The 11,682-nt window shown below is 50.1% G+C and overlaps 1 protein-coding gene across 1 annotated transcript in view; it reads right to left on the minus strand.

Annotated features, from left to right (window-relative positions):
• Nucleotides 1-11,220, minus strand: part of BPIFB1 (BPI fold containing family B, member 1) — a gene marked incomplete at its 3' end in the record, with an annotated part of 20,867 nt that extends 9,647 nt beyond the window's left edge. The window contains exons 1-7 of the mRNA XM_011979871.1: nt 11,186-11,220; nt 10,188-10,189; nt 8,569-8,724; nt 5,878-6,019; nt 4,792-4,899; nt 3,685-3,834; nt 2,797-2,878 (exon numbers count right to left, since the gene is read on the minus strand). Coding sequence (XP_011835261.1) covers nt 2,797-2,878; nt 3,685-3,834; nt 4,792-4,899; nt 5,878-6,019; nt 8,569-8,683 — 597 coding nt within the window. The remainder of the gene's footprint in view (nt 1-2,796; nt 2,879-3,684; nt 3,835-4,791; nt 4,900-5,877; nt 6,020-8,568; nt 8,725-10,187; nt 10,190-11,185) is intronic.
• Between the last annotated feature and the right edge of the window lie 462 nt (nt 11,221-11,682).

Here is an 11,682-nt window from a genome sequence, read left to right on the forward strand (position 1 = left end):
GCCACGATGGTCTCGATCTCCTGACCTCGTGATCCGCCCATCTCGGCCTCCCAAAGTGCTGGGATTACAGGCTTGAGCCACCGCGCCCGGCCGGAAAATATATTTTTAACTATTAAAGTGTGATGCCAAATAAAATATGATTTTGCTGGAGGCTGGGAAGAAAATTTACAGCTGGGTCCTACTTTATGAAATTCCCACCTTAAAACAGATAAATAACATTATTCGAAGAAAAAAACAAAATTTTCTTTCTTACATAAGAAAATTCCAATTTTATGAAATTTTTCACTTTTGGATTCCCTTTAAAAAACTCCCTGGATATGTACCTTTGCTAACAGGTCGGAGTCTCAACATTCTAACTCTAACAAGCCATTGTCTTGCACTCTGATATGACACAATTCATTATATTCATTGTTCATTATATTCATTATATCACACAATTCATTAATTCATTATATTCACTTCCTCCCTTCTTATCTCTTCTCTCTCTGTCTCTCCCCATTCTCTTCCAAAAAAGTACTGGAGAAAGGTAGCTTGAATTGGGCTGAATCAACATTGCTTCTGAAATTCACCTTTTAAGATCTTATTTGAGCTTTATTTAGTTTTTGATTATTCACCTATTTTTCCCTGGCCTCTTTAATATGTAGATATTTCGACTATTAAAATAATGGATCTTCCTTTGACTATACATGCTACTCTTAAGCTTTGGTAGAGCAGAAGCAGAAGTTGAAAATCATAACTCCAGCTTAATAGAGAAACAAACGTAATCGTATATTGTACAGTTGATGTATATTTCACAAAATGGAGATTAAATGATTTACTGTATTTTTCTTGAAGGTAAGGACATGGAAACCAATTTGGAGAAAAATAAAAATCTACATTTTTTTAAAGTACTCTTAATAAAATCACATTGTTTGTATAAAGCATTGTGTTATTTATTTGTTTAGTTTTTGAGACAGGGTCTTGCTGTGTTGCCCAGGCTGGAGTGCAGTGGCACAATTGTGACTCACTGCAGCCTCAACCTCCCAGGCTCAAGTGATCCTCCTGCCTCAGCCCCCCGAGTAGCTGGGACCACAGGGACACACCATCATGCCCAGCTATTCTAATGTTTTATTTTTTGTAGAGATGGGGTTTCTCTATGTTTTCCAGGCAAGTCTCAAACTCCTGGGCTCAAATGATCCTCCTGCCTCGACCTCCCCAAGTGCTGAGATTACAGGCGTAAGCCTCTGGCCCTGGCCTAAAATACTGTTTTAAATATTCCTACTGTCATTTTAAAGAACTCTTAATAAAATCACATTATTTTAAAAAGGATTTCCTGGAATGTTTTTGTAAATTATTAAATACAATGTACCTATTTGATAATTACAAGTATTGTATAATGACTTCAAAACATAGATCTGATTTAAAGGCTGACACCAAGAACAGCCTCTTAAAAATACTAGTGCATGTGGATGGAGGTGGGAAGGCAATCTGCAAAAGATCAAAGTGCTCCTGGATGAAAGTAAAAGGATTATGGATATTTTTTCACCAATTTTTTTTTAGTTATTGCATCATCTTTTCAAAGAAAAAAGTCGCCAGGCACTGTGGCTCATGCCTATAATCCCAGCACTTTGGGAAGCTGAGGCAGGCTGATCACCTGAGGTCAGGAGTTTGAGACCAGCCTGGCCAACATGGCGAAAACGCTGTCTTTACTAAAAATATAAAAATTAGCCATGCCTGGTGGTGCTCGTCTGTAATCCCAGCCACTTGGGAGGCTGAGGCATGAGAATTGCTTGAACCCAGGAGGCGGAGTTTGCAGTGAGCTGAGATGGCGCCACTGGACTCCCACCTGGGCAACAGAGCAAGAGCCTGTCTCAGAACAAACAAACAAAAACAAAAATCAAACAAAAAAGTCTTATTACAAGAAATATTAGCTATTTGACAAGGTGTTTTGACCCTAGATGGGGTGGCCCATTGTTAGGATCACATCTTGGAATTTACAGTGGAAATCACTGGTCAATGTGGATGAATTCAATTTACAAAGTTTTAGTATACCTGTGACAAATAGGGGCAACTATCACCTGTGTTTACTGACTCAGAAAAAAAATCCAAAAGGACCTGGTGGGTGGTGCAGCCCTGAAGACCACAGCCAGATTGATGTGTGACTGTGCCATGCTAGAGCCAGCTCGTACTAGCTTTTGAGAACCAACTGTTAAATTTTCACAAATTTCTGGGCTGGGTGCTAAGCCCAGACATTGTTACAAATTAAATATATAAACACAATTAAATAAATTATGTTAAAACAAATTTAATAAAGCTTAAAATGCATTGCTTCCTAATTATTTTGCTGTATTTTACTACTATCTATTACTCCTGAGGTCATGTTTATGTATCTGTTTAGTGGAAATATACGGTCGTGTGCTATTGTACATCTTTTGCCAACTCTGTTCAGTGACATCACACTGGTCGCCTAAAATTGGCCCCGAAGGGAGTATTTCCACCAGGGAAATCCGCAAAAGCTACAAATCAGGGTTGCCTTCCCTCAACAACCCCTCCAGAGACAACTATTGAAAATTTATCAGCACGTCACTGTTCAAGGGCTCCTGGCTGACTTTTAGCAGTCCCATGACCTTGACCTCAACTGTCTGCCTGGGTCAATGGCCCACCCCACTCCATGACTCTTTGCTATCCTGCTCCCGATAATTCTTTCAGCAAAGCCCACCCAAGGAGACTCCTGTCAATTAGCACCAGCTTGCAGTTCCACCCAAGCCCTACAGGGGCGCAATGTCCACAGGCCAGAGAGGCCCTGATTCCACTCACCTGGTTTTTCACTAGATTCGGCAGGGCTGGCACCAGGAGGTTCATGACCTCCTTAGCTAAGGCGTTCACCAGGAAGGAGAACCTTTCAGGGAAGAGAGCATGAGAGACATTAGGAAGGTGAGAGATGATCACCCCCTCCCCTATTTTACAGAGGGAGAAGCTGAGTCTAGGTGAGGAAGGAACCTGCCCAAGGTCACAGGACGTGTTAGAGATGGGGCTGGGCTGGGAGTAGCCCCTGAGCCAGGTGTAGGCAGCAGCAAAGAGTTATCAGAAAGCAGCAGCTGGGTGTTGTCATTGGAACTGTATGCTGGGTACTGGGATAATGGGAGCTGGCATTGCTCCCTGTCCTCCTGCTAAGAAGGGAAGGGGGGGGCGCCATGTTTTTGGGCACCACCATGCCCGTGCACTGTTCTGAGTGCTTGATGGCTGTTGCCTGATCAGTTTTCTCACCACTGCCTGGAAGGTGTCATTACCTGCACTTTACAGGTGAGCAAAGTGAGACACAGGGCGGCCACTTGGCCACCATCACCCAGAGAGCAAATGAAGAGAATGTGTTGGCCTGACCCAACGACTTTGTTTTTGCCCCTGGCTCCACCTACACCTGCCCTGGGTGTTTGGAGTGGCTTCTAGGCCTCCACCTTCAAAGATTTGCCCCACCTTCTGGTGTCATGCCTGAAACCCACCGTTGTTGCTTCTGACCTTGAGGTCCTGAACTTCCCTTGGCATCACAGATTCCTTGGAAGGAGCCCCAGATCAGGAATCAGGAGAGGATAAGCCCCTTTCTTTCTCTAGGCCTCAGTGTTCTCCATTTGTAAAATGGGGGAAGTCCACCGCCTGGCGTTTCTTCCAGGCAGAATGGGAGCCCGGCTGGCGGCCAGCGACACTCACTTATGCAGCAGTTGGACGCGCAGGCTCTCATCGCTGGTGGCACAGTCACTGAGGACCAGGCGGGTGGGGCCACTTGCACTGGTGTCCATGCGGACGATGGCTTGGGCCTCAGTCTCCATGTGGAATTCCACGATGGTCTTGACCAGGGGCCTGGCGGGTGGAGGCACCTGACCATGTGAGCACCAGGCAAGCTCGGGCTGGAGCACCCCTGCCATCCATCTCTGTCTTCCAGTCCTCACCTCCTTTCTCAGTCTCCTTTGCTGGTTTCTCCTCATCTCCACCCAGCTTCACCCCAGCATGTCCCAGGCTCAGTTTTCAGATTCCTCATTGGTTGAAACCTCTTTCATCTGCTGACAACTTCCAAACATACCCCCAGCCCCCTACTCCGATGTCTCATGGGCTTCTCAAGTTTAGCGCGTGCAACACTGGACTGGCTCTTCCCCAGACCTGCTCCTCTCATGGCCTTGCCTGTCTTGGTTACTGACCAGTCCATCCTGCCAGTGGTGTAGGCAGAACTCTTGGGATCATCCTTGACTTCCCTCTCTCTCCCCCCACATACACACACATACTCAGTTTCCCGGGATATCCTGGTGTCTCCACCTACCTCCAAAACATATCCAGAATCCAATCAACTTCTCAGCACCTCCCTGCCCCAAACCCTGGTCTAAGCCATCATTGTCTCTCCTGAATTGTTGCAGTAGCTTTGGGATAGCCTTTCTGTCTCCACTCTTGCCCCCAGAAAGTCTTTTTTCCCCACAGCAGCCAGGAGTCTTTAAAAATGTTAAAGCACAGCATATCCCTCCTCTGCTCAGAATCCCCCCTGGCTCCCGTCTTACTGAGCAAAAGCCAAGTCCTTATCTTCTCCCAAGAGGCCTTGCATGATCTGGCCTCGGCTGCCTGCTGGCCTCATCTCCCACCATGCCCCCTCTCTCTTTCCCCTGTCTTTGCCTTTATTTGAGCAAGGCAAGTACACTGCTGCCACAGGGCCTCTGCACTTGCTCTTCTCTCTGCTCGGAGCTCTCTTTTCCAGACATCTGCATGGTGGGGGAGGGGGAACAAGCAGATGAGCCTATCAATCCTACTGTACTTGATGGAGGGGTCACTCACGTGTTGAATCCGGCCACCATGTCCAGGGGGATCTTGACTAGCAGCTCCTTGTCATTGGCCGAGGGCTTCACCTGCAGCTGGAGGATGCTAGCTGTGGTGACCTTGAGCCTGGATGGGGTTTAGGAGAGATCAGAATCATGCCTCCCACTCATTGTTCCCAAACTCACTCCCTCTCTATCTTTCCTGTCTTCCTGGGGTGCCTAGACAGCAGCGAGACCCTAGTCCTGCCCACTGACTCCTCTCCAGATGGTCTTGCCTCCATCCCTCCCCTCCAGTCCTGCTCACAATGCTATCGTGGTGCCTTCTCTTCTAGGTGGTGACTCCCAGCTCCTTGAGCTGACTCATAAGACCCTCTGTGACCTGACCCTGCTGATCCCTTACTCCTAGCCTTGAGATTTGAGCTCTAGCCATTCTGACTGACTGTCACTTCTCCATGCCTTTGCCCAGGCTGATTTCTCTACCTGGATGCCATTTGCTGCTTGCCTCCTGGTGAGTATTGAGTCATCGGCTCAACTGTCACTTCCAGTGAGAAACATCACCTCATCCCTTCCCTGTGCCACCCCAGACAACCTTGCTCTGGTTTTTTTTTTTTTTGAGACAGAGTCTTGCTCTTGTCACCCAGGCTGGAGTGCAATGGTGCCATCTTGACTCACTGCAACTTCCACTTCCCAGGTTCAAGCGATTGTTCTGCCTCAATCTCCTGAGTAGCCAGGATTACAGGCTTCTGCCACCATGTCTGGCTAATTTTTGTATTTTTAGTAGAGATGGGGTTTTGCCACATTGGCCAGGCTGGTCTCGAACTCCTAACCTCAGGTAATCTGCCCACCTTGGCCTCCTAAAGTGCTGGCATTATAGGCTTGAGCCACCGTCCCTGGCTTTGCTCTGGGGTTGTTGTATTAGGGGTTCCTGCATCACTGTCTTATGGTTCTTGTTAACTATTCTGGGAGCTGCTTGAAGGAGGGGCTTTGTTTGATCTATTCTTTGTGATCTGACACAGGTCGATGCTTGCAGACTGGTTGACTGAGCATGCAGAGTGTGTCCCAGGCAGAAAGGGGCTAGCTCCTGGTGTGGTCCCGCTCCACTCACCAGATGACGTACTTCAGGACGGTGTTCACCACGCTGCCCAGCACAGGGATGCCTCCGGCTGGCTGTTCCCGTATGGTACTGAGCAGCGGCAGCTGCTGCAGGATGCTGGTGGCGTTGTGGGCTTTCAGCTCCTGTGTCAGCTCTGGAGGCAGACCTCAGAGATTAGGGCTCAGGAGGAGGGGCAAGGAGGAAGGCTTGGTGGGGGCTCCAGGCTGGGGAGGGGTATCACTCGAGGCTGCCTGAGGTAAGGCGAGGGTGTAGCCATCTCTACTATGGTAGAGGTCAGGACCAGCCTGCCAGTCCCCACCGTGTAGATGTAGCCTTGAGGACAGTAGCCCAGATGGGTCATTTTCACATGAGGAGTGAGGCTGGGACCATTCACACCCCTGAGCATTGCCAGCCTCTGTGGGGATTGTTGGCCACTACACCCAGCACCTGGACCTGCACTCATCCCCTTAGCCAGTTGCAAGCACTTCTAGAGCCAAGAGGCAGGGAACCCTCAAAACCCTGTTTGGGGCTGTTTTGCTGCCAAAGCACACTTGTTAACAATTGTCTGGCATTCATATCCTATAGATATGTGGTCCAAAAAGCCTCAGGTGCTGAGCAGAGGAAGGAGGAGCCAGGACAGAGGCATAGGGGTTCAGGAGCCCTGGGTTCTTGTCCCAGCCAACTTTTTGTGAGCAGCTGGAGCCCATCTGGCTCCTCTGCAGAGCAGGTCAGAAGTGCTGGAGAGCTGATGCCCCAGGAGGAGACTTCAGCCAGTGATTGGTGAGAGTTGGTGTATCAATACCTCAGCTCCCTCACCCCTTAGGCAGGATGGCTCAGATGTGTGTCCCTCATTGTGTATCAGAGCTCCTGTGTTATAGCCTCTCAGCTGCAAATCCACCCACTTTGCCTGCTCTGTGATAATGGAACTGGGCCCTGTGAATATTTCTTTTTTGCCATTTGGCACAGTGTTAAGCCCTTTCAGTGGAGACTCTGGAGGGGCATGGGGGAGGAAGGGGATTCCCTTCATGGCCCTGGCATGCTCCTCTTGCCAGGTTCCTATGGTGTCACTGCCCAGTGGCTTTTGCTGAGTGACTTCTGCAGGCACCCTGGCTAGCTTCTAGGCGGTTCCCCAGAGATAGCTTCCCTGTGAGTTAACAGCAGCCCCCTTCCTCCAGGGGCAGCTTCCCAGAGAATTATATCAGCTCCCTGGCAGATAGTTTTCCACCCACTAGCCTCAGTTTGCCAACTGTGGACCAGCTCCGGCCTGGGACAAGGCAGCAAACTTCTCCACCACACAGTGGACTTTAACCACACCCTCTACAATGAGGACTGGGGAGGACTCTCTACCTCTGAGCTTGCTCTGTCCTTGGCTAGCCCCTCCATCCCTAGGTTATCCTTTAGAGCTCTCTTTTCCCTCTTAGCCAATTCCCCATTCCTCCAATCCCCTGGTAATACTTCTTTACATTAAACTTACCTGTTGGGATTACTGTGTGGTTTCTGTCTTGTGATTGGCCCTAACAGATGCAGTTGCTAGGCAGGACTGAGCTCCAGTCACCACAGTGGTAACTGGCTTGGACATGCATCCCTCATGGGATGCCTTCCCTTCCCTGTCTTGCCTCCCTACACTCCTGTAGGTGTTTCTGGGATCACCTTCAAAACCAACCACTTGTACACAACTCCTTTTAGGAGAACCTAAAGCATGGTTGTTCCTCTCTAAGTTCCTTCTGGCTGAAATTCCACACGCTTGAGCTTCACGGTGTGGATCCAGGCCACCTCTGCTTCCCTCCAACCTCTCAGAGCTCTCTGCTTCCTGTCCTTACTTGGGAATCCATCCTCTGGCTACGGAGCCTGTTGGTCCCACAGGACCTGCCCCTGCCCCTCTGGCCATGACCCAGGTCCCTAGTCCCCCCAAATGCAGGGGTCTGGTCCTCTAAGTGCTCAGGTGGCCTCCAGAGCTGACAGGTGACAGATGAGACTTTAGAGCAGTGGTTCTCCACTGGGATGATTTTGTCCCCTAAGAGACATTTGTCAATGTCTGGAGACCTTTTTGGTTGTCACAGTTGGGTGAGGGATGCTGTTAAACATCCTAAAGTGACCAGGACACCCCCCATAATAAATAGTTGTTTGGCCCACAGCGTCAGAAGTGCTGAGGTTGAGAAGCATGGCCATAGCATTCATAAAGCTCTAGTCAATTCCAGTGACCCAGTGAGGAAGGCCCTCTTATTTGTGTCCCGAGGAGGAAGCTGAGACTCAGGGACTGGCCCAGTGCCCCAGAGCTGGAGAGTGATACACTGTGCCTGGGACCCAGGCTGCCACACTTGCAGTCAAGGGTCTCTGCTCTGGGGAGGAGGAGCACACTGGGTCTAACTAAGAGGCGGTGCTCTGACGATGAGATTTTAGGTGAGGAAAGTGGGAGAGGCAGCTGCATCACTGCACACAGTGGCCGCACGCCCCTTCTGCAGGCTGTGGAAACTCAGGGTTTTTGGAATTGTGGAATTTAAGAAGGGGTTCTTGGAATCGTGGACTCTTGAGATCACAGACTCTCCAGACCTTTACAACTCATCACTCATGTTCACCCACGTCCTGGGATCTCAGCCATGCCTTGCACACCCCCCGTGATGAGGAACTCTCTCCCTCCTTTGGGAAGCGGCCCCACCTACCCCCTTGTGTTTTGGCAGCCAGGTCCAGAGGGACAAAACTTACTTTCTTTGATGACTTTTGGTCCGAGGATGAGAACTGCAGTGGGGCTGAGGGTGGCTTGAATCAAGGTGGTTGCCAGCAAACCACAGAGAAGGGTGAAGGTCCACGGGCTGGCCATCTTCCCGGGTGTCAGAGAGCAGCAAGTGCTGGATGCCAGACCTGGGGTGAGCACAGAGGACCGTGAGGCAGAGAGGCCAAGGGCAGGCCCATGATGCCCAGTGACCGGGGCACGGTGTCCAGGAGAGGCTGTTTAGTGCAGTGTTTAACTGCCTGGGCTAGTTGTGCGGACTTAGGCAATCAACATAACCTCTTTGTGCCTCAGTTTTCTTATCGGAAAAATGGGGATAATGACCCCAACTTCACAGAGTTGAGGGATTAAATGAGTTAATATCTGGAAATCATTTAGCACAGTGTCTTTCACATGGTAAGCACTTGGAATGTATTAGCCATTTTCTTACAGAAAATCCAGCAACAATACTGAGAACAAAGAAATTCTGCTTCCTGTGTCCACCACACCTCAGTCTGACACTTAAAACCCTCTATGGTTCACCTTCCGCTGACCTCACCTCCTGCTTTCTCTCCCGTTGTTCTAGCAAGTTCCAAGCAGTTGGAAGGTCTCAGGACATACTCTGCTCTCTCCTGCGTCTGTGCCTTTGCTCTTGCTGTTCCTTGTTTCCTGGAATGCTTTTCTCCTCCCATATCTCCCTGATGAACTCCTATTCATCCTTTGAAACCCTGCCAAGATTTTTCACTTTCCCTATAAAGCTTCCCCTGTCCTGCAGACAGGGACCCTGGACCACACTTGGAGAAATGTTGTCCTGGGGCCCAGGACATGAAGGTTGGAGGCAGGAAGGCAATGAGGAGCCAGGTAGGACTCAAAGTTGTGAAAAAGCTGTTTGCTTAATCTGCAATACTAAGGGGGTTGGAGAGGGACTGGATGGCTTCTTGGAGCCAGGGAAAGAAAGTCAGAGAGAGAGAGAGAGAGAGAGAGAGAGAGAGAGAGAGAAAGGGCCCTGTAGCTCATGCCAGGGAGAGGAGCTTGGGGGTATTCTGGCCCCTTGGCTGCTCTGTCCCCTCCCTCCACAGGGGTGGGGCATCAACACCTGTAACCCAGTCCCAAGTTCTCCAGCTTGCACCCTGGCTCTGCCTGCCAGCCCCCCATGGAAGCGCCTGCCCCTGTGGACTGTCTGCTTGGAGGGAGGGGAGACACTGCAGAGATATGAAGCCCTCTCTTGGTTTAGCATGTGGGTTTCTCGTTGCCAAAGACAAATGTGGCATCCGGATGACATGCGTCTCCTGTGCCCTGGAGCAGTGTGAGCTCTTCTGAGACCCTTGCAATAACGATTCAGCTTCTGCCTCCCTGACCAAGCTGTGAGCTCTGGGAGGGAGGCCTGGGTCTGCCTGCTCCCTGCTGTGCCTCTGGCATCCAGTATAGTGTTCGTCATAGAGCAGGTGCTTAATAAATGGCTGCTGAATAAATACATAGCCTCTGGAAGTCCCGAAAGAATTGGAAATCTGAGCCTGCTAAGCTGAAAAGGTTAGTGTTAGGAGGCCTGAGGGTGGAGAGGAAAATATTATTGGCTTGGCAGCCAGACGAACTCTAGTTGGAGGCCGGCCTCTACCACTTGCTCTGTGATCTTCGACAAGTGACTTACCCTTTCTGAGCTTCCGTTTTCCCATCTGTAAAATGGGGACTAATTACAGTACTTATGTCACATGCTTTTTGGGAAGATTAGATGAGACAATCTATTTGTGGCCTGGTATGGCCAAGTGTTCAGTAAATAGTAGCTTCCACGATGATTATGACAGGTATTATTACTAATGTTGGAGTCAGAAGGAGACATCTTATAGCCAAAGCCAGAAGACAGAGCTGAACCCCCGCATCCAGGCGCCCCTGTGGCCCCTCTCCATATTTTTCTTGCAAATACCTTGACTCTGTCTGTCCTGCATTATCTGTACACACTGCTCAGTCCTCTTTGGATCCAGGGACCCTGGATCTGGGGGAGGAGTAGCATCCCCGTTTCCCTCCTGTGGAAAAGCCTCTCCTCCCCCAGATCCAGGCACCACACACGCCCCTGTCATATGGCACCTGCTCTCCCGGCCTTTGCTTCTGTTGTTCCCCTTCGTGGACTATCTCACTCTCTTCCTTTGCCCAATCACCTTCTACTTGGCTTTGCAACCAACACATCACCTCTTCCAGGAACCCTTCTTTGACTGTCCTCCACTCCCATGTCGCTGGGTCTTCCTTGGGCACCACATTGTCCTACACTGAGAGTTCTTTGAGGGACAGAGTCTGCGTCTCATGCTTCTTTTGTCCCAGCACCACCACAGCACAGCTGGGCACAGAGCAACAGGTATGTGCAGAGTGGGTTTATGTCACTAGGGCGAGATCAGGAAAAGACTCAGCCAGCCCCATCCCTTCGTCACTGCCCTTTGGTCCTCTGGGCGAGGGAGCTGGGCATCTCTCTACACCCGGCCCTGACCCTCAGCAGATCCTGACTCACCGAGGGCCCTTCACTGAGGGCGAGCCTCCCCTGTGCTCCTGACCTGACCCCAACAGGTATCTCTAGCTCAGAACCTTCCTGGCAACTTCGGCTTTCAACCCCTTCCCTGCTGTTACCTGGGCACGCTGGAGTCCTCGGCCCGCTCCTCTCCTCTCCCAGGAGTTGGGTCTGGAAGTCCAGCCTTATATCCTGCACACCCCAGCACAGGCTTTGTCTTTGGGCAGAGGCCTCAGACCGGGCCAAGGTCTCCAAGGTAAATATTTGTGGCTTCGGGTGAACCACAGCCCCGCCCGGAGGCAGCCTTGGGACTCCAGCTTCCTGAGGTTTGGAGAAAGGAAGGTCCAGGCTGAGAGAAGCACAGTGCATAGAGCAGAATAAGCACTCCGTAAATGTGAGTGGCCATTGCTGTTAATATTATTACTGCTTATAATAGGATGAGCCTTTGTAGAGGGATTACAACAATTGTTTAGTCCAGATAATCAAATTGGGAAAAGGAAGGAGTAGCCTTACCCACCCCTTACTCCTAAATGCATCAAGGATACACATTTCCATCAATTAATTCACCCAGGAGAATAGATTTGAATCCTGTTTTTGCCACTGCTTTGCTGTGTGC

This window comes from Mandrillus leucophaeus, unplaced genomic scaffold, assembly GCF_000951045.1.
Source record: "Mandrillus leucophaeus isolate KB7577 unplaced genomic scaffold, Mleu.le_1.0 Scaffold206, whole genome shotgun sequence".
Taxonomy (NCBI): Eukaryota; Metazoa; Chordata; class Mammalia; order Primates; family Cercopithecidae; genus Mandrillus; species Mandrillus leucophaeus.